This window comes from Chenopodium album, chromosome 23, assembly GCF_948465745.1.
Source record: "Chenopodium album chromosome 23, dcCheAlbu1.1, whole genome shotgun sequence".
Lineage (NCBI taxonomy): Eukaryota > Viridiplantae > Streptophyta > Magnoliopsida > Caryophyllales > Amaranthaceae > Chenopodium > Chenopodium album.
Genome location: NC_137856.1, coordinates 32472893 through 32499606, shown reverse-complemented (window position 1 = coordinate 32499606; position 26714 = coordinate 32472893). Strand labels below are relative to the sequence as shown.

General features: G+C 35.7%; 4 protein-coding genes across 9 annotated transcripts; 2 read left to right on the top strand and 2 right to left on the bottom strand.

The window, feature by feature from the left end:
* The first annotated feature begins 1571 nt into the window (after positions 1–1571).
* On the top strand, positions 1572–5579 carry LOC145607793 (protein NRT1/ PTR FAMILY 5.2-like). Its single transcript, XM_081663385.1, has 4 exons — positions 1572–1916; positions 3390–3607; positions 3713–4269; positions 4407–5579. The coding sequence occupies exons 1-4, from the start codon at positions 1787–1789 to the stop codon at positions 5233–5235; spliced, it is 1734 nt and encodes a 577-aa protein (XP_081519511.1). The 5' UTR covers positions 1572–1786; the 3' UTR covers positions 5236–5579.
* Positions 5580–5955: 376 nt separating this feature from the next.
* On the bottom strand, positions 5956–10327 carry LOC145609459 (protein unc-13 homolog). Its single transcript, XM_081664938.1, has 5 exons — positions 9665–10327; positions 8102–8998; positions 7454–7909; positions 7025–7211; positions 5956–6932 (listed from the first exon to the last, which is right to left on the bottom strand). The coding sequence occupies exons 1-5, from the start codon at positions 10325–10327 to the stop codon at positions 5956–5958; spliced, it is 3180 nt and encodes a 1059-aa protein (XP_081521064.1).
* A 3311-nt stretch (positions 10328–13638) lies between these two features.
* LOC145609749 (uncharacterized) lies at positions 13639–21248 on the top strand. 5 transcript variants are annotated; one of them, XM_081665213.1, is made up of 25 exons: positions 13639–13873; positions 14440–14638; positions 15532–15749; positions 16004–16109; positions 16207–16308; positions 16390–16449; positions 16542–16620; positions 16965–17112; positions 17291–17414; positions 17547–17724; positions 17825–17853; positions 18026–18174; positions 18359–18461; positions 18725–18820; positions 18916–18971; positions 19069–19192; positions 19311–19373; positions 19487–19546; positions 19635–19796; positions 19929–20002; positions 20097–20190; positions 20309–20445; positions 20544–20624; positions 20731–20836; positions 20926–21248. In XM_081665213.1, the coding sequence occupies exons 2-25, from the start codon at positions 14465–14467 to the stop codon at positions 20995–20997; spliced, it is 2595 nt and encodes an 864-aa protein (XP_081521339.1). In that variant the 5' UTR covers positions 13639–13873; positions 14440–14464; the 3' UTR covers positions 20998–21248. The 5 variants fall into 5 exon arrangements, with proteins under 5 accessions (XP_081521339.1, XP_081521340.1, XP_081521341.1 ...); XM_081665214.1 differs by having other exon boundaries at positions 13639–13878; XM_081665215.1 differs by lacking the exons at positions 13639–13873; positions 15532–15749 and having other exon boundaries at positions 14508–14638.
* Positions 21249–22488: 1240 nt separating this feature from the next.
* On the bottom strand, positions 22489–25354 carry LOC145607845 (heterogeneous nuclear ribonucleoprotein 1-like). Of its 2 annotated transcripts, XR_014105644.1 has the most exons (3): positions 24930–25354; positions 23550–24607; positions 22489–23011 (listed from the first exon to the last, which is right to left on the bottom strand). XR_014105644.1 is itself a non-coding variant. In XM_081663440.1 (2 exons), exons 1-2 carry the CDS (start codon positions 25149–25151, stop codon positions 23651–23653), a joined length of 1179 nt encoding a protein of 392 aa, XP_081519566.1. In that variant the 5' UTR covers positions 25152–25342; the 3' UTR covers positions 23237–23650. The 2 variants fall into 2 exon arrangements, 1 of the variants encoding a protein (XP_081519566.1); XM_081663440.1 differs by lacking the exon at positions 22489–23011 and having other exon boundaries at positions 23237–24607; positions 24930–25342.
* Between the last annotated feature and the right edge of the window lie 1360 nt (positions 25355–26714).

Here is a 26714-nt window from a genome sequence, read left to right as displayed (position 1 = left end):
TATTTTACTAGGTTAAGTCCCGTGCCATGCACGGTAATTTTTAATACATATCATTAGTTTAAGACTGCTATTTAATTATAAAAAAAAACCTAATTGCAAAATAGGATGAAAGTTCTGTAATTACAAAAAAAATAATTTTTTTTTTTTTTTTTTGAAGCAAATTAAAAAATTTATCACACTAAAGAAAATAGAGAGAATAATATATGCACGACTAATAAAAATAACTCTGAATTACAAGTTATAGATAGAAAACTATTATTGCATATAAATAAGATATGCTTATCAAATAGGAAGTGAATTATTATTGTATAGTTTGTATTAAAAACTTCTCTAAGAAGCTTTGGCAAAAAAAAAATAAAAAAAATAAAAAAAAAAACTTTTGGAGAGAAAATTTTTAACCAGGAAATGACATGTGTCATTCCTGGTTTCGCTTTTAGTATAAAGTTATAGATGCCTTGCATACTACTCGTACCTTTTAACACTTAAACAAACTAAGCTAGTCGTTGACAAAGTTGATTTTATACTTGGTTTTGTACCCAACTCCAATAATCGACATTGTGTTTGTGTCCTTGTGAACTGAATTGTTGACTAAAAGAAGAAAAGCATGCTTTAGGCAATTTGATTTAGGCCTACCTGATTCCCTATATCAGGCTATCAGCCAAATTAACGTGAAACATCTAATACACATTACACAGTAATTTTTAGTCTTCGATCGGAAAGCTTTAGAAACAAGGAAAATGTGAAATTAATCAATAGTCTTTAATCATGTAGTAGTAAAACTTTGATATACAACTTGATATTATATACTATCTCCATTTCTGAAAATTCGACTCACTTATTATTCATGTGGTCAAAATAAATTAATTGTGACCACATTTTATGAGCTACTTGTATAAAATAGAGTTAAATTAGCATGTGAGATCTTATTAGATTCCCCTTATACTACGTAATAAATAATTTAGATATTAACTTTTTACAATTTTCACTTATACACAACCGGAGTTATTCGTGGTCAAAGATGTTCATTGGATATTTGGAAACCGCACAATTACAAAGTGAGTTGAAATTTCAGGAACGGGAGGATCGAGTAGTTACATACATATTATTGTACCAATTCTAACATGTCCTTTAATAAATAGCTTTGACGACCATAATAAAGTATACGTTATAATCAATTTGAGACGGACAAAATGCTAATAACCGAATCAAAATACTTAGTCCACTAGTGACACTTTGAGGGTGGGGATCCCTTACCCTTTTCCCTCACTTTCAAAGTGTCTGACCCACAAATACCTAACTAAAAAAACCGTGAGAGTTGAAGTTCGGTCAGGGTCTTTCTCCTTACCTTAAAAAAATTAATAAAAAAAAACCTGGTACTTAGTACTCCACATATATATACGGAATATATTATATGAAGTACTCCGTACGAAGTATTATACTCCGTATTATTTTTTTATGTATAGTCCTGTATGATGTAAAGTTAACGTTTTGCAAGTGTGTTAGCTTATAAATAGGTGGGTCAGTGGTGTTAATTTCATGTACAGTGTAAATAAACTCGTATTTTTGGCGGACGTACCACGTACGTATTACATAAATATGCTACAAAGAGTCAAAAAGAGTACAAATAGCAAGAGATAATATATAACCTCCTGCAACCATGGAATGAGCAAGCTTCGTTCCTAGAAAAAAAAACACACGACTTTGAAATTACTTACAATATATACATCTACACAAAAAGCTTATATTAGCTCTACTAAGCTGGTTTAGCCGCTTAATCGTATCAATAATGGCGGCGGCGATGGCGGTGGAAGAAGGCAGTGGTGATGATTACACAAAGGATGGAACAGTTGATCTTAGAGGAAACCCTGTTCGTAGATCCAAACGTGGGGGTTGGAAAGCTTGTTATTTTGTTGTTGGTACGTTTTTTTTTATTTTTGTTGTTTGTTTATATTTTTAATAATAAATAAATCTTGAAATGTGTAGGATTGTTTCTTGGTAAATACAGTACGAAGTAACAAAGTGTATAAATTTCTAGTGTTTATTATCTAATTCTCATGATTTTATCTTGAACCTTGCATTGGGTTTATAAATAAATTGGTGTATTTTAAATTTTTTTGGGTATGATAGGAAATTGTAGTCGTCTTGACAAATCGTACTACCTTATTCAAGTATTAGAATAAAAATGCAAGCTAATTTGTACCATATATTATTTTTTGATTATTTCTTTAGAAATATTGAATCTATGTATATGATATGAGAAATAATTTGGTTCAAAAGTCACACTAATCAAACGATTAATGATATATTATTAAGATGCAAATGTTATTCAATCACAAGTTTTAATATAATGTAGTTAACCGACACTCTAAACTCAAATAGCTCATACAAAGTATATAATTTGAAACAATGGTTACAAATACGGTGTAATGGGTAACTCAAATAGCTCATACAGAGTATATAATTTAAAACAATGGTTACAAATACGGTGTAATGAGTTTAACTTTTAATTGGTTTAATAATTCATCAAATGATCTCTTCATCGGTATTACTTGTATAAAATTTCATATGATACATAAATACATAATATATGTTCTACATGTTAAAAAAATAAAATACTATAATAGGTTAAAATATCACCCATTGAATCATAATGGGCGATGTTAAATAGTCACCCTCTTAAAGTCGGCCTCAATGATGTAGTTGGAATTCAAATTGTATGAAGATATTATTCTATTGAGTGCATGATAAACAAGAATACTATTGATGCTAAATACTATAAGATCGAATGTGTTCTTGTTGAATATATAAGAGAATCATAAGGTGTTTTACATTAAAAATGAGTATATATTTATGTGATTATTCTTATCTGATTGATGCCATTTAAGTTCTCCAAAACTTGGTCAAGTTGATATAATCTTCCACAACGTCCACCAACTTGTTTTTTATGGACCTTATGCTTTATCTTCTTGTGCATTTATCAAGCTAGCTGCAATTAGTCAAGTTCAAAGTTGGTCCACACTCCACTACCACAATAACTTTGGAATGTAGTTAGAACTTAGAACCACTTCCTTATAACCATTGACCAATTGACAAATTATAAGTGGTGGATGTAATTGGGGCTATTTTAACTGACAAGTACGTAAAAATAAGGAAAATAATTTCATGGATCTTGATTAAGGTTGTTTATAAGGAGTTAAATGTGAAAATATTAAGTTAATGAATGACCGACTGTATTAACTAATGCGTGATTTTGTCATACATTATTCTTGATCCATTATATCCCGCACATCTTAATTTAAGGGTGTGTATGTAATAATGATTGAGTAGCTAGATAGGAGTAATCGCTAACAATTGTTGACTTATGATTTTGATTAATGGTGATTGGGCAGCGTACGAGGTGTTTGAAAGAATGGCATACTATGGTATATCATCAAATTTGGTGTTGTACATGACAAGAAAGCTCCATCAAGGAACTGTGCAATCAGCCAACAATGTTACCAACTGGGTTGGTACCATTTGGATGACTCCCATTCTAGGTGCATATGTCGCGGATGCTCACCTTGGACGTTATTGGACTTTCCTTATTTCTTGTGCCATTTATCTCTCGGTACACTATTCACCATTTCAACCATTAGATTTTAATGTTCATTTTTTATAATTGTCACGTAACTAACATATATAATGTTACTCGTTATTTTTCTCCTTTGTTTAGGGTATGTCGGTACTAACACTAGCGGTTTCACTCCCCGGACTAAAACCACCCCCGTGTAACGAATCCCAAATGTCCGATTGTAAGAAGGCGTCGCCACTCCAACTAGGTGTGTTCTATGGTGCACTCTACACACTAGCGGTGGGGACCGGTGGGACAAAGCCCAACATCTCCACCATCGGGGCGGACCAATTCGACGATTTTGAGCCCAAGGAGAAGGCCCATAAAATATCATTCTTCAATTGGTGGATGTTTAGCATATTCTTTGGAACCTTGTTTGCCAACACAATCCTAGTCTACATCCAAGATAATGTGGGCTGGGCTTTGGGCTATGGTCTACCTACTATTGGGCTTGCAATATCAATCTCAATCTTTTTAGCTGGAACACCATTTTATAGGCATAAATTGCCTACTGGTAGTCCTGTTACAAGGATGGCAAAGGTTATTGTGGCTGCCATTAGGAACCGAAAAGCGCCTTTTACTAAGCAATTGTATGAAATTGACTTGGATGAGTATGCAAAGCATGGGAAGTTCAAAATCGAGTTAACTTCTTCCTTGAGGTTAGTGAACAATTTAAACTCATCTTTAATTAACTTGTTTGCATAGCTATGGCATGTAACCTTAGTTGACATAACGAATACACATAACAACCCACATTATAGGAAATATGATGAATAACACTTTTATATATGTGTAGGTTCCTTAACAAAGCCGCGATGGTCAATGGTTCAAAAGACCCTTGGAAGCTATGCACGGTTACACAAGTGGAGGAGACGAAGCAAATGCTAAGGATGATTCCGATCTTGATCATTACCTTAGTCCCAAGTACCATGGTAGCTCAAGTACACACCCTTTTCATCAAGCAAGGGACTACCCTAGATAGGAGCATAGGCAAGTTTCACATCCCCCCTGCAAGCCTAACTGGATTTATGACGATCTCAATGCTCATTTTCATCGTCTTTTATGACAAAATCTTTGTGAAATTGATGAGGAAAGTGACCAAAAATCCAAGAGGGATCTCGTTGCTTCAAAGAATGGGACTAGGACTAATCGTTCACATAATAATCATGACAATATCATCTTTGGTAGAGAGGAAGAGACTAAGTGTTGCAAGGGAACATGGGATGGTCGAGAGTGGTGCTCAACTTCCATTGTCAATTTTTATTTTGCTTCCTCAATTCATGCTCATGGGGGTCGCCGATGCAATCCTTGAGGTGGCCAAACTTGAGTTCTTCTATGATCAAGCTCCTGAGGGAATGAAGAGCCTTGGAACCGCTTATTCAACTACAACTCTAGGTATAGGAAATTATCTAAGCAGCTTTCTTTTATCAACAGTTTCGCGCCTCACAGCACAACATGGACACCATGGATGGATTTTGAACAACCTTAATGCCTCTCATCTTGATTATTACTATGGACTATTCGTGATACTTAATGTGGTGAATTTCTTCCTTTTCTTGGTTGTAGCTAGATGCTATGTTTACAAGGCTGAAATTTCTCATTCGATGGAAGATCTTAGAGATTAGTACTTCAATATAAGCTTAAAACTCTAATTCTCTAAATGAAAGTATTTGTTTGGTGTTAGGATAGTGTTATATTTATTACAAGTACCTTAAAATTAGTATATTTAGTAGTCAAATTTTTTGATATATTGTAGAGTGTAATGTATACTCTAATTATTGACAATAGCAATAAAAAGGAAATTAGAAACAAGTCTTTTTGTTGTTGTTGTTGTTGTTGTTGTTGTTGTTGTTGTTGTTGTTGTATTGGTCATCCATTATACTATTATGTATAGAGATAGTTCAACATAAATAGTCAAATAGAGATTGAATATATGAATAATTGTACTATGTTTTCAAGGCGCTATCAATCCTAGCTTATTGCTTAAGACTATTAATTGTATTGAATAAAGTTCGATAATGAGATTGAGCTTCTCACCCTTGCTATAAGATAATTGCGAAAAATATACATAATATTAGGCGAAAATCAAGTATAAGCTCTATATAAATGAGGGTTAATGCTTTGAAATTTGATATACAATTGATATAATAATTTTTGTACAATTGAATTTCCTTCACAATAAACTGGTGCAAAATGAAACTATATTCTTTTTTTTTGTTTCAGCAAAATTGTTTAAAAGAACAACAATTTTTATTCTATCAATTTTCATGTAAACACCACCCGACTTTACAAACTCTCCATCGATCGATCTCAAGCTACAAACATTATTGTTGTTGTTATTGTTATCATCTCCTCTTAGGCAATTGAAATGTTCTTTTCAAAAAATGATTTGCTGATCTATCATTTCTATGACATAATACTCTTAGTATTGTATTGGGATCTGATCTATTCCACCTTCCGGTTGTTGGTGGCATTGGTAGTTTCTTCCCTGTCGCGTTCATTCCCATACCGCTCCTTTCACAAGCCACGGTGCTAAAATCTTCCACTAGTTGCTCCGTGGACTGTCCCATGAGATCAACCACTCCTTGTACCACCTCGGCTTCTTTATCCACTTCATTCTCGGCTATTAGTCCCACCCCACTAGTGCAAAAAACCCTTTTCAAGCTCTCGAAATCCTCTCCAATCATATCATAGTCCGACCTACAAAACGTTCTAGTACACCCTCCTGCAAGCAACACCATTAAGTATGCTTCAAATGATGCCTTCATCACCTCTTTGACTGCTAGTGGTTGAGCATGATCAATCAAAATCGCGCCTAATAGAGTTAGGTTCTGCTTAAGGATCCTCAAAGCAGGCCTAATCCTTGAATTGGACACACTAAAAACATAAAGGCTCTCATAGAAAATGGAGTTTGAGTCTAAGAAGATTAGTCGATAGGCTGAAACCTCAGCAACATGTTGTATAGCTCCTTGCATTGAGGCACGAGCAAGCTCAAAGTATGTAGCAGAGTTTCCTAAGTTTCTCCGGCTATTAGGGTAGCGCTTTTGTGTGTTGGGATTGACACGCGGGGAGAGGGCAAGTGTCTTGTCGAGAGAGTTGAGGTGAGATAGGAGGTAATGTAAGGTGTTGAGGCGGATATAGAGGCGTTGGGTGCCTCGACTAGTCGATGGGCGTGCATGATGACCTTCGATGGCAGCCATGTAATGATGGAGATCTTGCATACCAACACTACAACCTGCTCTTTTCCAAAGTTTGACAAATTTTGAATCTCGATTGCATCTAGTTAGAGGAGGGAGTGTTGGTACATAACTTTGTTTTGTTCCTTAAAAAAAAATATATGTCAAAGTGTCAAAAATATGTTATCACAACAAAGAATTATATGTTTGTTGAATGAAACTAACAAAAGGCTCTTACCACAACCAGCAACAAAGCTTGAGTATTCTCGAATTACACGTTCGAGGCCATCCACAAGATCTTGGACTAGATCATCAGAAAGACCAACTGGAATCTCAAAGAAATCATCAATAGTTTCTTTAGCTATTTTCATAAGCTCTACTGCTGATAGTGCAAATGGCTCTGCTTTAGACTTTGGATTCCATGTCTAAATTAAAAACAAAAAAAAAAAAAAAAAAAAAAAAAAAGAAAATTTGATTAACACTAATGTTATATTAACACTAATTCTTAAATATGAACAAAAGGGTATAACTTTGGCCTAAAAAACTATTATTTTCGTTTATTTTTAGTTGCAACAAAGGGGTATTATTTATGAGACATAAAACTCCTTTGTTGCAACCAATAAGAAACGGAGGTAGTATATATCTTTGAATTTGTATTTGAACTTACTTCAGTTTCCTTGGCTCTTTGAACACTATCTCTCCCTTGGCGTAGTCTCTCCTCAATCCATTTTCGCAAAAGCCTTATAATGACAGAGTCGACTTCATAAGGGACCATCTCTCTAACAATGGACTTCCCACCATCTTCACAATCAACAGTGTCTTCAACCACCATTTGCACTAAAACTTTCTCAAGCCTTCCAGCTTTATTAAGCACATTTATTACCTCCGTTGTGAGCATCGATACCCCTGCTAGATATTGTTGCAATATAGCGCCGTAACAGTTTTGTAATGTCACTGCTGCTATTGCTGCAGATACTGGGTGCCACCTTTTTAAAGTGTTGCTATAAGTTTCTTTCTCCTTTGCAGCCAATTCTTCCGTCTTTTGTGCTAATGCAACGAGTGCTTCGCTAACTTCCTTTTCTCCCTCTAGTTGCATATCAGCTATATCCATGCCTTCTACTATCTGAAGCATGTTATAGTATGTATGTTAAGCTATCTAGCATAAAAGTTTATTTGTACAAAAAAGTTATGACTGTAAGACCCTGTTCTCTTAACCTTATTTTTGCTGAACTGAAATTATTTTACAGAACTGAAATTATTTTTACAGAACTAATATTGTACATTAGTAATCATACACTATCCAAAATCAATTTACCTTTGAGAATGAATTTCGTACAGAGGAACGAATGTAGTAATCAACTCGATTACCAGACAACTCATGTTGTGTTTCCTTCCCTTCTCCTTGTTCTTGCCTAGCAGCAATAGTTGCGGATACATCTTCATCCAATATCTTCCTTGCCTGCAAGACCAAAGGGAGTAGATTCTCCATGATTACATGAGCATTACTCTTACATATCCCCTCATGATAATTAAGTAGTTTCTTTTCTGACCATCCAATAATCGAGTTCATCACAGAGGCCAATGTTTTCACATAAGCCTCCTCTCTATCTCCCGGCTTCTTAGCATCATTAGCCACCTCAACCAACATAGTTAATGTCGCGTATAAAAGATCAGGTTCAGTCTGTCCTGTTACCACATATTGTTGGAAAAGCACCCAAGTGAAGCACAAATTATGGACAGGCCTAGTAATCCCAAAGGTAGTCCATGTCTTTTTCATTAACTCCAATAACTCGTCGACTTCATCTAAAACACCAGTCTCATCCTTAGGGTCAAATATCGAATGGAGTAATGCAATGTAAAGGTGTAGATTAAGGGGGTGTCCATCCGCCCAGTGACATACATCGGTAGGATTGCCATTCGCCCCACGCCAAGCCAAGGACAACACACAATTGCATAACTGCTTCATTGTTTCGGAATTTTTACTTGTGTCAATAGGCTTGTCTTCATTGAGTCGTATGATCTCTCTTAATTTCATAGCACAAGAGTTACGTTGCTCGAGTGGGATTGATGGATGGAGAATTAGCCCTGTTTCGAGGATTTTTAACTGTCTTTTTTGCCAAAAATGGTACTCAGCATGATCTCGAAATTCTGATGGTTTTAAGTGACGAAGTAGCTCAAGTGGAAGGATTATTGTTTCTGCTCGTCTGCCCATCTGTTCAAATTAAATTCAACCAAAGTCTTTAACAAAAACAGTTTACTTTAAAAAACCGATGCAATACAATATGATCATGGTATATATGTTGTTCATGCTCTAAATTTTTTGGATTGTGTTTTAATAATAGCCTAATATCCTGATTTACGCATGTCAAAACAAGCATTAAATGCACTTACATGCTTAATCACATTCCTAAATGTAGGAATTCGATTGACTCATCGTACATTCTTATAAAAAAATAATGATTTAGTTGGGATTAATTAAACAAATATATATAGTTATATACTCCTTCGTTTCAATGTAAAGAACATAGTTAAATGCACATTCATGCTTAATTATAGTCCAAAAAATTATACACCTTTGTATATTATGAAAATTTTAAAAGCATCAGCTTTATTTGTTCACAAATAAGTTATTTGAAACTATGTTATAGGTCAAACATGATGTACATACGTCTACTTAGCATTTTAGCAATACATATCGTCGAGATTGAACCTTTACATATATAAACGCGCCTAATAAAAGTTTCTAGTTCTACCACTGATGAACATCTAGTACTTATAAATGAGAGAGAATTGATAATAAAAAAGATAAAAGGGGTAGCAATGTATTATGTTGGTGAATAAGGATCAATGTAAAGAACATAGATAATATAGTACATACTTGGCCAACAAGAGTTCTCATAAGCGTCTTACGAAGCCTATTATCACCTTGCTCAGTGACCCTCATTTGAAGCCTCATGATCTCCGCCGATGTTAGAGGTTTTCGAGACGTTCTACTAGGCACGGTGAATGAAATCCCGGGTATACTAGCACTATGTGAATGCACAACATGTCCATAAGCATGAGGTGAAGATGGACCGGCACCCGAGTTAGACCCCGTGGCACCAACGGCTCCACCTAGGGATGATCTCCTAGAAGGCATTCGCTTAAGAGTCCGTAATCCCAACGCCCTCTTTATCTTACTATTTGTCACCATCCCCACCCCATTGCCGCGCGTTGACCCTGGTGAACTTGGAGACCCACGACCATTATTATTAACATGACCGTTATTATCTCCATAATAATGATCGTTGTTGTTGTTGTTATTGTTATTGTTATGTGAATAGAATGCCAAGGCAGTTCTTCCCCCAAACCCGGGGGAAGACCTGCACGAGGTGAAGAACACCTCGTAGGCAGTCTCACGAATGTCATCCTTATCGACCCCATTGAGCTTTCCAAACGGCCATGTAAGGTCAACGTCTAGGTCTTGGGTGGAGCATGATGAGCCTTGGCGTTGGTGAGAGGGTAGATTTGGATGGGATTCGCGGCGGCTTTGGTAACCCATCAATGATGTATAGGGGGGTCTAGTTGGGGTGGGGTGGGACAAGATCGATCGACTTGAGGGGTGGTGGTCGGACTCGAACGACACGAATCGACGTCAATTATCCGGCGTGACAAAAGGGGAGGAAGAGATAGAGCATTTCCCTTAAAAAAAGTGTGCAAGAAAAAATATGGGTGGGCTAGCTGTATTGTGGGATATGACAACAATTTTGAGCATGGACAAAGAAAGACATTATTATGGGAAGAGAGATTAGCATACAAGTGTTTGATGGTTAATTTTGACATAATAATACAACGTTGAATTTGTGAGGAAAATGAGGAAAGTAAAGGTGTTAATTATGATGATGACATACATAGCAAATTCATTAAGAAAACCAAGTGTTTGTTCTCCTTAAATGTAGGATGATAACAACATTCATGCATGATTTTCATTATATATGAACATGAATATTTCTCATACATTGCAATTTGCAACTGTCATATATTATTTTTACCAAAAGTGGAATAAGTATAAGGAAAGTATAAATATATTTTTAGGACAATTCATGAAAATTTTCGCTGCATTCTTATTTCTTATTACTAAATCCGTACAAATTACGTACGTACAATGATTTGATATTAAGCGTGAGAAGAAAATGTCTAATTGTTGCAAGTACTTTAAAATGGAGGTACTAAAAGTTATTAACGACAACTCAAGGATACGTAGTATACAAGAGAACTACTCGTACTAGCTATCAATAAACAAGGTGAAATTATATGTGTGTGGGATGATAGTCAATAGTCATGATACTGTTAAAAAATACTTAAGATAAATATACAATTATTCTACATTTATTCCAAAAATATTGTCACATACAAAGTACTCCGTATAAGCTTAATATTTTGTAGAAGATACAATTACAATGTACTTTGTGTACTATTTGCAAAGATATTCAACCTCTACTCTCACGCTTGAAAATCGGAAAACTACCCAACTACTTTACCCTACTCTCCTATCTCGAAGAAACTCGTAGATTATCACAGGGTAAATTAATGAAAAATTATATGAGTATACAATTATAAATAATGAAAAATTAAATAATATAACTCTATAAGCACACATTATTACGCTTTTTAAAAAAAATAAATAAATAAATAATTTTTTTTTTTAAAAAAAAAAAATTAACTTTTTTTTAAAAAAGTATGGAGTATCAGTGTTTGTCGTTTGAAAATGAAACCAAAATTTCGACGGAAAAGTCTAGACTCAAGAGGTGCATAAGGGCCCAAAGAAGGGGAGGACTATCATAAAGCCCAATCCTATCATCAACTCAAATAATTATCAAACCCTTACGTCAAACTAGAAATTGATGCACTAATTAATCACTAAACTATGAACTAATGAACCTAATAAAGTGAAAGTTGATATGGTGCAAATTCGTGGGACCGAATTAGTATTTTGTATGTAACTATCTTAATTACTTACGGACTACTCCGTATAAGAGTGCTTGATTTGTAAAATTATCTACCTTAGCTTGTATCATGTAACATCGTGTACTTTTCAATTTTTAAGGTATTTTTTTTATTTCTCTGTAATAATTAGTAGATATTAGCTTAACTTGATTAAAATTTTGAATAAGGTAGCCAAGAAATGCGATGATCATATCTATTTATGTCATTTAGCCTTTGGTTGGCAATCTTAGATGCTTATAGTATATTTTTTAATAAATCAGATTTTTTTTTTTTTTTCAGAAGAGAATGTAATAATAAACTTATAGCCAGAAACTCTAAATACTACCTCCGTTACATATTAGTTGCAACTTTGGGCAATATTTGTGAGAGATAAAATATTTCAAAGTTGCAACTAATATGTAACGAAGGTAGTAATACAAGTACAAGTATTAATTAAAAAATGAAAGAAATAGATAGTGGTCGATGGGCCACATAAGGGGTTACTCGTGAACCACGTTAAATTGCTATGTATGTGTTCACAATGAGAGGGACGTAAATATAAAAAAAATGTGGGTACAAGAATTATTACGTTGTGATTGAAGGAAAGTTCTATAATCAATAATTTCTACCAACTTGGATGTTGGAATAGTTTGTACTTTGTAGACAATGGGATCGGATAAGAGAAGCCCTACGTGGTGCTTTATTTGTCACTGATTTTTAGGCTACATTCAACTTCGATGTTTTTTAGTTGTATTCCATAAATAGTAATCATGGATAAATAAAAATTTTTTGAACTATTTGATCAATAATATTGTCTGGAGTATGGACTATTTGATCAATAATATAGTATGGACTAGCTAACTAATCTTTTCTTTAATAATAGTGTAAATATTACTCCCTCACATTCATTATTTTATTTGTTCGTATTACTCGTAACTTTTTTATTTTACAAAATTCTAATTAAGAACAAAAAGAATCAAAGAGGTATAGATTGTAATGAAATTTAATGTGTTAGACTATTAGGGGGAACTAATTTTTTTTTTTTTTACCACTTCGATTTCAGATTGTAACGAGAAGCAACATTGTTTGTTTGTCAAAAGTTAAAATACACAATAACCCTAAGTGATATTAATGACTAATGGTATTTTTTTTTTATCTGTAATAACTGAAGAAATTCATAATTAAATAAATACTCCTATATGTTACCGTACTAGTCTAGTATATTAAATCCATGATAAATTAACTTGATCATATTGAAATGTAATTAATTAAAAATAATTGCATTAATAGCAATATATGGGGTATTTATTAATTAGCATTGATTTTATTTAATTGATTACTCAACAATAAGTGTTATTAATTAAAATTAAATTTTATGATGAAGTACCTTTTTGGCTATTTTGTATAGACTTAGGGCTTGTTCTCTTACGTTGAAATTCAGTTCAATTCAGTTCAGTTCAGTCAATGAGAACAGGCCCTTAGTGACATACAATATACAGTTACACATAATCTGGATCCATGTGTTGGAGTAAGAGATAGTAAACAAAACGAGTGATGTGTAATAAGATTCACTATGACGAGTAAACACAAACATGTATAAATATATACGAAGTATATAAATTACTTCAATTCAAACTTAGGGTCTGTTCTCTTTAGCTTAATTTCAGTTCAGTTCCTAATTTTCTTCCCTTATAAACAATTCAGTTCAGTTCAATTCAGTTTAACAAATCAAAACAGACCCTTAATTTGAAAATTACATTGGTTGAACTGAAATACTGAACCCAACCTAATCCACCATATATATACACATTTAAATTTGGTTTTGAGCGCGTGAGAAGTATAAATGAGCACATTAAAAGAGTTACTATCTCTTTCATATCGCAACATTGTAGTGTAGAGTGTAGACCCATCCCAATGCAATGAATAATATCCTTATTGGCTTATCTTTTTCCCACTATATCAATATGTGATATGTCATATTTCTTTCTTTCATTCCTGTGATTTCTTAAGATTTTTGCAGTCCACAAAGATTTCTCTTATCCTTCTAAATTATTAATCATACTGCATTTTCATTCCATTGCTCTTGTTTGCGCATACTTTGAAGTTATTACAACCTTTTAAGGTAATGTACGTTGGTTTTTTTTTTTTTTTTTTTTTTTTGGGAAATTATTTTATCATTAGCCTAATTAAAGTTGCATATATATAGTTGATTCATATAGTTTATATCCTCATTTTTGTAATGAACATATTAATCCCTACATGTCTCAAGTTTAATTCTTCTTCTTTCTAGAATACATTAATCACAATTTACAATTATTTTTTTATTGCTAAGTATTCATGACTACCTATACCTATACGTATTTTGAGTTTTGTCAAATGTACTTTTTTGTTATAAAATCAACTCCTTCTAGCAATGGTGGAACTTTTAAGGGGGCAGCCGTGGCCTAACCCCTAAACATCTTTTTACCATACATAAAAAAGTGATTGGTGAAAGTATAGAACTGATTTTGTCCAATTGAGAGGTCAGGAGTTCAAATCTTGGTCTCGCCTCATGAAATTTTTTCCAAGTTTTCCATTATTTATTGTGCTTACCAAATTAAGGCGCATTTGCTATGTGTAACAAACTAACAATCTTAATTTGCCAAATATCATATTATACTAATGGTGATTTAATTTGTGATTTTGTAGAAAATTAGAAAAAGAAGAATAGAAGATGAGAGTTGCAGTGGTAGGTGGAGGAATAAGTGGACTAGGAGCAGCATATGAAGTTGCAAAATCAGGAGTAAATGTGGTGTTGTACGAGAAAGAAGATTATTTAGGTGGACATGCCAAAACGGTTCGTTTTGATGGCATTGACTTGGACCTTGGTTTTATGGTCTTTAATCGGGTAAGTCCTTTTCTTTTTTATGTGCCATTTTCTCCATCTTTGTGTCCCCTTAATGGACTTTGAATGAGATTGTGAAATGTGAAATGTGAAATGTGAAAGTGACTAAACTTAAATAATATAGTTTGGACAATAAGCTAAAATAAGTTCTCTAGATGGGGTCCTTTCATCGATCGTGTAACATGTTTATAATTTTTATAAAAAGTTGGTAAGATGAATGGATGATCTAATTGATTTTGACCCTTTTACTTGATAGGTCTCCCTAATAAAGTTTGGACACTCAAGCCTAGTAGTCGATCACATTCTTTAGAGTGGTACCTCACCCTAAATTAAGTCATACACGAGATATAATTCATGCAAACCTTTTTCATTAGATCGACTACTTGGGCTTAGAATAAGGGTCTGTTCAGTAGAAATTCAGCTCAACTCAGCTCAGTTCAGTTCAGTTCAGCTCAACTCCTAATTTCCTTCTCTTATAAAATATTCATTTCAGTTCAGTTCAGCTCAGCTCAATTCAGTTCAGCTGAGTTCAGTCAATAAGAACAGACCCTAAGTTGTTCTTATTAATCAATCAATTCGAGTCAAGCCTCTTAAAGTGGCAAGACCAATTGAGCCAAATTTGTTGGCCAAATTTGACCCAAATTCAAATAAGTTGGGCCCATCTAGCTCTAACATAATACTTCCTTCTTCAGAATTCAGAAATACTTGTAAGATATATGGGGAACATTAACTAAATATATAATGTTATGTTACAATCACAAAGCTTAAGTTCAACATGTTAAGATTCTTAAGAAAAATTGATATGATAATTTAATTTGATACGTAAATTATCATTAAATCTACTATGATAATGTCATTTGAATTCTCTAATATTGGAAATTATGATGATTGAACAGGTTACATATCCAAATATGATGGAGCTCTTTGAAAGCCTTGGCATTGAAATGGAGGACTCTGATATGTCATTTTCTGTTAGTTTAGATAAAGGCCGCGGATGTGAATGGGGAAGTCGAAATGGTCTAAGTGGTTTATTTGCTCAGAAAACTAATGCAGTAAATCCATACTTCTTGAAAATGATCCAAGAAATAATCAAGTTCAAGAATGAAGTAATAATGTAAGCCATTGTGTGTTTTCAAAATGTATGTGCAATTATGTATGCAACATTTGTTGGAAATCGATCAGTAGAAGTCAGTTTTATTCGATAAAAATCAGTTACGATCATTGAAAAAAATCAGTATTCCTCTGCATCAGTTCAGTTCTGCAGGTGAAATGAACAGGGCCTTACGTGTAGCTATATATAATACGCGTGCATTTCATTGTAGAGTAACTGAGTTATAATATTGCTTGCATTGACAAAATTCTCTTAAGGTACCTTGAAGAGCTTGAAAATAACCCAGAGATGGATCGAACACAAACTCTTGGCCAATTTATCAAGTCTAGAGGTTACTCTGAGTTGTTTCAGAAGGCTTATCTTGTAAGCTTCACAAAAGTTTTCATCCGCGATTTCTGTCTGTGCCTGTTAAGTGTTCTGAATGCATTATTCATCAAGTCCTGTTACTTAACACTTGTAGGTTCCGATGTGTGCTTCAATCTGGTCTTGCCCTTCAGACACAGTGATGAACTTTTCGGCTTTCTCCATACTTTCCTTCTGTCGTAACCATCACTTGCTTCAGGTTCATTTCACCGCACCAAATTTTATACTCTCGTGCAATCGTGCCTTTCTCATTGATAAGCTGAACAATTGTTTCTGACAGGTATTTGGTCGTCCACAATGGCTTACTGTGAAAGGACGCTCCCATTGTTATGTAAATAAGGTCTCATTCTAGCCTTATCAGCTATATACAAGATGTTACTGCTCTTTTAATGCTTGTAATCATTTGTATGCTATGTATGGTATCTCTTACAGGTTAGGGAAGAGTTAGAGAATCGAGGAGTTCAAGTAAAAACTAGTAGTGAGGTGATTTCTGTTTCAGCGAGTGATGAGGGTGAGTAGACACATCATTATTAAGTCCGCGACCACACAAAAACAGAGAAATTCATGGTGATCCTGTCTTTTAACAGTTTCTAATTGCATTTTTCATTTAAAGGACTTAAATAAATCACTCTTTACCGTGATCTGTATCTTAAGGTTATGGCTGTTTAGTCGATTTCGATATGCATCCACAAGTTCTAAAAATGAACAAAACTATCTAGCTTATTACAAGAGGCTGCAGCTCATACTAACAACAGTAGATTGACTAGACTGAGCTCATGATATCGTCTATATATAGTTACTTGGGATTGATTATGGGAGGTTCTATTCTGAATTCTTGGATTAATTCTTTTGCAGGTTGTACCTTGTTATGTAGTGACGGTTCAAAAGACATATATGACAAATGCATTATAGCTGTTCATGCACCAGATGCCATACAAATGCTAGGAAACCAAGCAACATATGATGAAAGAAGTATACTGGGTGCTTTCCAATATGTTTACAGGTTCAATTTCCTTATCTTTTCGTCTTAAACAGATGAATGAATTGTGTTGACAAGATTGCTTCACTTGTGATCACGCTCTTTTCTATGATGAAGTGTGGAACATGAAGTTGAAGCTGAACTATTTTTTTTTTTCTTCATAAACTAATTGAAATCAATGCTTTGGACTATATATTCACAGTGATATATATCTCCATCGTGATATAAATTTCATGCCCAAAAATCCAGCAGCGTGGAGTGCGTGGAATTTTCTTGGTACCATAGACAACAAATTGTGTTTAACATACTGGCTAAATGTACTACAGGTACATATTAATTCTGTTTTATTTCCTGTACTAGTTTTGATATTTGAGTGAGTTTTATTTGTAATGATCTTCGTATGATTCATGTATTTCTGTGGTTATACCACAATGATTTCTTGGTTTGTTACTATGCAGAATATCGAGTCCAACCTTCCTTTTCTTGTGACTCTTAATCCACCTCATCAACCGGAAAATCTGTTGCTTAAATGGACAACTGGTCATCCTGTACCCTCTGTCGCGGCAACAAAGGCTTCCCTTGATCTTGGTAATATTCAAGGAACAAGAGGAATATGGTTTTGTGGAGCATATCAAGGTTGGTGAGGCCTCAAAAAGTTCTTACAGTAGTCTAGACCGGAAAAGGTTGTATATATTTCAAATCAATTGCACTTATTACTTCTTTTTCTTTTTTTCAGGCTATGGCTTCCATGAGGATGGGTTGAAGGTATAATTCTCCTTTTCTTTTCGGCATAAATTTGTACTGCACGAGAACAATTCGCGTATCAAATGTGATACAGGGTTAAGGCAGTGAACACCTTACCCTCTCCAAGACGAGGCAGATCCCATTAGAGTGAACTAGTTGAGTTTCTGAAGATATGTAAGGTGTTATTTTTTAGGCTGGCATGGTTGCTGCACAAGGTGTCCTTGGAAAAAGCTTCAACATTCTAACAAACCCGAAACAGATGGTGCCTTCTTTGACAGAAACAGCTGCTAGACTGTTTGTAACTAGATTCCTCAACGGCTTTATTTCAGCTGGCTGTTTAATGTAAGTTCAAAAGTTCAATAATCACATTTCACCTCCATTTTTGTTTCTGTTTTGTTTTTTCTTGTGCTTGTAGTATAATACTTGCTCTTGTTAGGGCTTACTAATGATCGTCTGATTGAATATAGTTCTGAAAATGCTATTTTCTTGTTTCTGCTCTTAATAACCTTAGCTTGTCTTATGACAGTTTATTGGAGGAGGGTGGCACTATTTTGAAATTTGAGGGCTCGAGCAAACGATGTCCTTTGAAAGTTGCAATAAGAGTTCACAGCCCTCAGTTTTACTGGAAGGTACGCTTCTTGAACTTCATGTCTATCCCCTCTATTATTACTCCTTCCGTACCATTGCTGTACTGCACAGAGAGTAAGGAGGAAGAAGTAGGTTTTAAAAGTGTACAGGTAGATGGACATGAGACTTAACTTGAGAGAAAACATTAACTAACATGTTAATTTACCATTCGAACATTCTAAAATAGTACTTCGTATATGTTAACTTTCAATTGGGCAGACAGTAGCTATATACAGGACTGATGAACTCAGATATCTTCTTGCAGGTAGCTACACAGGCAGATTTAGGCCTTGCAGATGCATTTATTAATGGAGACTTCTCCTTTGTTGACAAAAATGATGGGCTTATTAACCTTTTCATGGTAATATAGAAATTTCTCTCAAGTGTCAAGATAGTACTCCGTACTACTACAGTACTAGCTACCTGTTCTAAGTTTTTGCCAAATTTCTTATGCAGATCTTTATTGCCAACAGAGATTCAAATACTTCAGCTTCACAGATCAACAAAAAGAGGTATGTCTAGTTAAAATGATAGCATGATCAATCCCTTGACTAGATGTTTAGGTATCAAAATTATTTAACTTTGGTTTTGCTGATGAAACGGTTTCAGGGGTTGGTGGACACCAATGCTTTTTACTGCTGGGATTGCATCTGCAAAGTATTTCTACTATCATGTTTCTAGGCAAAATACACTAACACAAGCTCGTCGAAACATTTCTCGCCACTATGACTTGGTATGAGAAGCTGGCCAATCTATTGAGGCTTTTACTTGACATGGTCATGCTTAGCTTGCTACGAATATTAAAGTAGATGGCTTCTTCTAATGTTTTCTCATCTCTTTGTTGATATCAGAGCAATGAAATGTTCTCCCTCTTTTTGGATGAGACAATGACTTACTCTTGTGCTGTCTTTGAGGTCAGAACTGAAGTCTCCAACTCAATCTGTGTTTGTATCAAAACATAAACTCTGCTGTTACTCAGTGTCTCCAATTTATAACTGTTCTTCCCATGATTCTCAATATTCAATAGTCTGCAAATGAAGGCTTAAAAGTTGCACAAATGAGGAAAATCTCTCTTTTACTCGAAAAGGTAATAAGCCTCGTCTCCTGCAGCTAGGTTCATAACTAGTCCATGAACCATTAGCCATCAGCTAAGATTTATCTATACATCAATGTAGGCCAGGGTAGAGAAACATCATGAGGTGCTTGAGATCGGTTGTGGTTGGGGTAGCCTTGCTATTGAAGTGGTGAAGAGAACTGGATGCAGATATACTGGCATAACTCTTTCAGAAGAACAACTCAGATATGCAGAACAAAGGGTGAAAGAGGCTGGTTTACAGGTAATACAGTCTGTTATTAGCACCAGGAGTACCTCAGTGACGCAGTTGTGAATGTGTTAATTGCATCTTTAACTTGTTACATAGTATACAATGCTTTCTTCCTCTTGCTTCAACCTAACACAAGGTTCACAGGATCGCATAAGGTTTCTTCTCTGTGACTATCGCCAATTGCCAGGCACCCAAAAATTTGACAGAATTATCTCCTGGTTAGACCATAAGCTCTTCCTGGCTTAGCTTTTTGTGGGTTATTTATTTTATATTTTTAAATTGTTTTTTGATGTGCTGCTACTTATTGCATAGTGAGATGCTTGAAGCCGTAGGGCATGAATTCATGGAGGAATTTTTCCATTGTTCCGAATCCATCTTGGCAGCTAATGGTCTTCTTGTCCTTCAGGTAATAGCAAACATGAGGTCAATACATAGAGAAGATGATCATATATTATCTGTTAGCCTCTCAAGACTTCCTGCTTGTTTCGTTTATCTTGCTAAGAGATGTAATTGCTATTCTTCAGTTCATATCTATACCGGATGAGCGGTATGATGAATACAGGAGAAGCTCAGATTTTATTAAAGAATACATATTCCCAGGCGGATGTCTACCTTGCTTGAGCAGAGTAACATCAGCAATGGCTGCTGCCTCTAGACTTTGGTATGTGCAAACTAGCGAAAACTTAATTATGTGTGATAAAACAAAGAAAGAAACCAATTGTGTAGGAAATTATACTTAAAACCTACTTACTTTTGTAGTGTGGAGCACATAGAAAACATTGGGATACACTACTATCAAACACTAAGATGCTGGCGAAAAAATTTTCTGGAGCACCAGAGGTTAGTCGCTCAGTCTCTACTCACTCCGGCCTTTGTTCAGACCTAATTGATAGTATGTGCTATCGAGTTTATTACTGCTAATCCACTTTTACTTCTGGATCTCCAGCAAAATTCGTTCACTTGGCTTCGACGAGAAGTTCATAAGAACATGGGAGTACTATTTTGACTATTGTGCAGCAGGATTCAAGACACGGACATTAGGGAATTACCAGGTAAAAGGAAGAAAATACCTATTTTGCTGATATGCTAACATTGAGCTGTATTGAAATGTAGCATTAACTCGAGTTCTGGTGTACTGCAGATTGTTTTTTCGCGACCTGGAAATCTGGCTGCATTTGGTGATCCATTTGCAGGCACACCCTTACCTAATTGAACTCTGCACAAGCATTCAGCGGATCATTTTACGCTTCATGGTGCAGAACACCCTTAGCGTCAACAATTTTTCGTTTCAAATTTAAGATTGCATTACCATTTGCTAGAATTCCTGGCATTCTATTATTTTCATTGATTGATTCAATTTTTAAGAGAGCTTCACAGTTTCCTCAAATGAGATTGTACATTGAAAATATCCGTGTATACTCTGATCATTCAAACATCAATTAAACGGCCTACATTGATCATGCAGATGTTACTTAAGGGCACGTTATGAACAATTAAGGTCGTAAGCTGAATCAAATCGAGCCAAAATCCAAAAGTTTTAGGCCGCTCATCGTTTACTCAAACACGTGAACAAGCTCAAATTACTGGCCTGTAAATGAAGGTAAAAATACGGTACAGAAAATTCGACCTACGTATTTAGAATTGTTGTTGTGACATGATCAATGTGTCACCTAACCACAAAATTCATGTCACGATGACAAGTCTAAATAAACTATTGAGATGGGATTAATCAATTATACTGAAATTGATAGTGTTAGTTACAATTACGTCATCTGAATTGATTGCATCTTATACAATCATATAGAAAACCATCATCTGAGTTATTAGGCGACAAAAGAACTTTGGAACTGTGTAAATTACATTATCTCTCAAGCTTAGTTCTTACGTAGTACTGGATACTAGATTATCAATAACAACTACGTAGGCTATTACACACTACACTGCTTTCCGACGTCATTTTGCTGTGTTTAATGGGGGAAATCAGACACGAGTCTCTATCAATTTCCATTTAGTCACCTTAATGATACAAAAAAAACGACGTTTATCAGCATCATATATATTGATAGGTATAACCTAAGTCCTAACATGCCATCTATTCTGCATCAACAATAGCCTTCATAAGTACTCCTACCGTCTCCGTTGGTCTTTCTTTTTGGGTTGTCCAAGTGAGTTTTGCCCAATACAGTAACCGTAAGGACTGCCACTTTACTCTAACAACCACTACATTCTGGTATGTCAACTTTGTCTCTCGTCAACTCTACCCAATCAAACAGAAGATGACAGGACTTCAGAAGATGTATTGCAATACCCTAAATTCAAGGTATTTTCCCTTACAACCCGGACATATTGAAAGTTCTAAAAAAATAACATGTACGAGCACTAAGTAAATACATTAGGTTACTAGTGTTCGTATCTCTTACAATTCCAGAATACATTCCACATACAGATATCATATTGGGATTCTCAAGTCTGGATTCTTAGCCTGAGTAACTGCTTAGATGATAAGTGTCCATAATCATTCATTAATCTACCCAGATCATGATCACACATTCATATTACCACAACCACACTAATAAACGTCAGCTTTAGCTGCTAAGATCTTAGATCTATGGAGGATACCTGCATACCTCATATAGCTTCCAATCAACCAAAATAAAAGGGGCCCTAGCATAATTACATAAATTTGAAAAAAAAAAAAAGAATGTAATCTGAAATATCAATTTATTATACTAGTATATGATGATCCGAAACACCATGAAGATCCAACAGGTTCAACAATTGACAATCTGCAGAACACTAAGCGAAAAGGCAGTTTCTTATGAAACTAATTAATATTTATGAACTATTTTAAGAGAATTCCTCAGATGAAAAGGATGTATCCTACTTCAACTGCCACAAGCAGCTATATACTTAGATTATAAACCATGTAAAACATTCCCTTTTCTATTTTAAATGACAAAAAAAAAGCTCTGATCATCAAATTTTCCTAAAAGGATAAACCAAGGAAGAATATATCCTCAATTTAACTCAACATACCAGATGGAGATCAGCTTAGAAATTTCCATCAGCTCACCACAACTTGATAGAAGATTAGAACCACAGAGCACGCGCTTGGGTTGATCAGTCTCACAAAGCAATCTCTCATCAGATAGCATGTTTTAAAGCTCTGGCAGAAACTGGTTTTAAGCTGCATGTAGCCACCTTGCTTCAGAAATCGAGCAGCTCTCCTGTACAACACAAGGGCAAATACAGGGAGAAGTGATTATGCCAGTGTTAAAGCTTCAACTACCACTACGTTATCACTATCCATTACGAACTGATCAACCCAACTTGTCTACAGCTCCAATCTCTACCAGTACGAGAAGCTTCACTAAATCTTTGTGATTTCTACTTCACAGGATAACACAAGGTAACTACAAAGGATTAATTATTGTTTGAAATGCATGCATATATATATTCCTGGTGACCTGATTCATTCAGGCTAGTAAAAGACACTAGCAACTCAGTTAACTGCAATGAAGATATCGACCAAATAAACATACAGACATAATATAAGCTTATACATCTCAAAATCTAGAGAAATAATAGAGCAGTAGTAAGTAGTAACACCAAATAAACATCAAACAGCACACCAGATACCAAACTACACTCAAATGGACGTAGTTAAAAGAAGTAACTAGTACTCCGAAAAACTAATTATTACTTAAAAAAAAAAAGGATAGCAAGATAAACTACAGCAAACTACTGGGATTAAAGCAAGCCAACCAGTCCAACAGTATGCTTGAGATCCGAACAGGCAATCCCCTTGCCACTGGGAAGGGCAAGCTTCTATGATTCAGCTCGGAGCAAAACCGCTGCAGCTGCACTTATCGAGCCCCACCATATCCACCACCATAACCCATCTGAGCACCAAGAGGTCCATTTACCTGAGCTCCATAACCTCCAGCCCCGTATCCTCCATGACCATTGGCATCACCATAGCCCCCTTGCATCTCTCCACCAGCAGAGGCATTACTACCGGGGGCACCTCCAGCACGATTTCCTACACTGCCATACCCATCACTGCCACCATAATTACCATATCCATAGCCAGATGCTCCACTAGGAGATTGACCAGTTAGTCCACTTCCTGCACCAGAAGCAGCCCAAGGGCCTGCACTTCCATACCCAGCTGCACCATAAGCCGAGGCAGCCTGTGCATTCCATGAACTCCTTTGAGCATTTGAAAGATTAGGATTTCCATAAGCTGCACTTGCAGGACCACCATACCCAGGATTTGCTCCCCCATACCCCGCATACCCACCATAACCCATGCCACTAGCAGGCCCGTATCCATAACCAGCTGCACCATAACCAGAAGAACCATAAGGTGGAAATGCACCTCCAGCATTCTGAGGTTGCATATATCTATTAGAATCCATTCTACCTTCAAAAGCATTCAGACCGCCACTACCACGACTACCCATACCAGGGTTAGCATCTTTTGGTAAAGCACGCTTCACCTCAACTTGCTTACCATTCAAATCATGAAAGGTATTTTGTAAAACCCTATCTACTGCATCCTCACTGTCAAAAGAAATGAATCCAAAACCTCGAGGTCTACGTGTATTCTGATCATACATTATAACTACATCAGTTACTTGGCCATAATTCTCAAAATATTCCCTAAATACTTCATCAGTTACAGTAGGAGGCAATCCCCCAACAAAAATCTTCTTTGTCCTGAAGTTTCCCCCTCCACCTCCACTTCTACCACCATTGTTACTTCCTGCTCTTCCAGAATTCTGCTGCTCTTCTCTGGACATAGCTCGCTTCGCCTCAACCTGAATTCAACAAAGGCATTCCCCCATATACTTATACAATGAACCATCTCAAGAAAACATCAAGTACATCATAATACACTAAGACAACAAAATCTCATGCAAACATAAAATCATAACTTAATCTAATTACCCAAAACTATAAAAATACCAATATTCCAAACTAAACTAAGTCTAGCAACTTCAAAACAATTCCAAAAAAATGACAAAAAAACAACACAAAATCATAAAACCCACCAAAAATTTAGCACAAGAAATATCATCCCAAGTCAACTAATCTCAATAACACCAACAAAACCAATCAAAAAGAATTAAATGAACTTACAGGTCTGCCATCAATGGTGTGTTTATCCTGAAGAACACGATCAATAACAGAAGGATCTGAAAAAAGAACAAACCCAAAACCTCTAGGCCTACCAGTAGCTTTATCTCTCATAATATTAGCTTGAAAAACATCACCATATTGCCCAAAATACTCTTTGAGCTTCTCCTCTGTTGTTTCCCATGAAATCCCACCCACAAACAGCTTCCCTTGATCTGAATCCATCTTTTTTAAAGACAAATTTGCCCCCCTCTCCCTCTTTCTCTCTCTTACCTTCAAATTAATCAATGGGTTCTGATCAAAATTGGATTTTGGGTGAAAATGGAGGAGAATTTCTAGAGAGAGAAAGTAGAGAGAGAAATGGGGGGTTTGGGAAGAGAGATAAGGGTTCGAGGCTGAGGGTTTGGAGGAAAGGGGATTGGGGAAGGACTATTGTTTTGCTATTCACTGAGATTCCTTCTTTTTTTCATTTTTCATTTTTTTTTTTTTTTACGGTCAGAAATAATTTTTTGTTTTTGTTTGTTTTGTTTAAGGGGTTAAATCATTTGTGATATAGAAATCATTTCATTTGTACTGAAGAAGTTGATGCTTACGAGTTAAGACAGCTGGAGGTCGAAGTCCGTTGCTGACTGGTGTCCCCCACGTGATTTACACGAGATTGCACGTGAGCGTCTTTTTTTATCGTCTGTATAAGCAGAGAGGGTAAAATTGTGGTTTTGAGTAGGCCTGATCACGGATTAACCATTGGTTTATTCATCTCAAAACACTTTGCATTAGGGGTCATTTGGTTTAGGCCTGAGCAGAACTATCTGATTATCCGATAATCCGAAGATCCGATCCGCACCCGATCCGAAAGTTTAGGATAACCGATCCGAAAACATTTTCGGATCGGGTACCCGATCCGAAATTTTCGGATATCGGATCGGATATCGGATATCGAAAATTTAAATTTCGGTTATCCGAATATCCGAAATAAAGTCGGATATCGGATATCGGATCGGATATCCGACCCGATATCCGAAAATTATCCATATGCCCAACAGCCCAAGCCCAACAAAAACTCAACTTACCCTAAATCCCTAATTTCTAATCCGCCTCTCTCTTCTCACTGTTCTCAGTTTCTCACTCCTCTCACGAATCTCTTCATCTCTCCTCTAGTCCTCTCTACGACTCTACTCCTTTCTCGGTTTCTCCATCTCCGGCCACCTTCAAAGACTCAAATCCACCACAATCTTCCCTCACTCCTCCACCAGAAGCCGCGACGCCCCTCACTCCTCCACCAGAAGCGGCGACGCCCCTCACTCCTCCACCAGAAGCGGTGACGACGCCCCTCACTCCTCCACCAGAAGCGGCGCCCCTCACTCCTCCACCAGAAACGGCGGCGCCCCTCACTACTTCACCAGAAGCGGCGCCCCTCACTCCTCCACCAAGGTAACCCTCACTCACTCAATGTTCTACTGACATTACAATCAAAGAATTATAGATCTGTATATTATACCATTAGTTAAGAATCTTAGTTATGAGATTCAATTATAAATTTTCTTTGTTACATAATTTGTACTTTTGTAGCAGACTAGCAGTTACCTAATTACTTTGCATTTTGGCAAATTGGCAGCCATGGCAGGTTATTTATATTTTGTAATTTTATTACTTTGTTTTTTTCTAAAAATTAGTTGTGGACAATATTTACAAGTCCCTTTTTTTTAATAGGATAATTAATTAATTATTTTTAATAGGATAATTACACATTTATTTTATCTCTCTTTGTTCAGGTTCTGAGTAACAAGA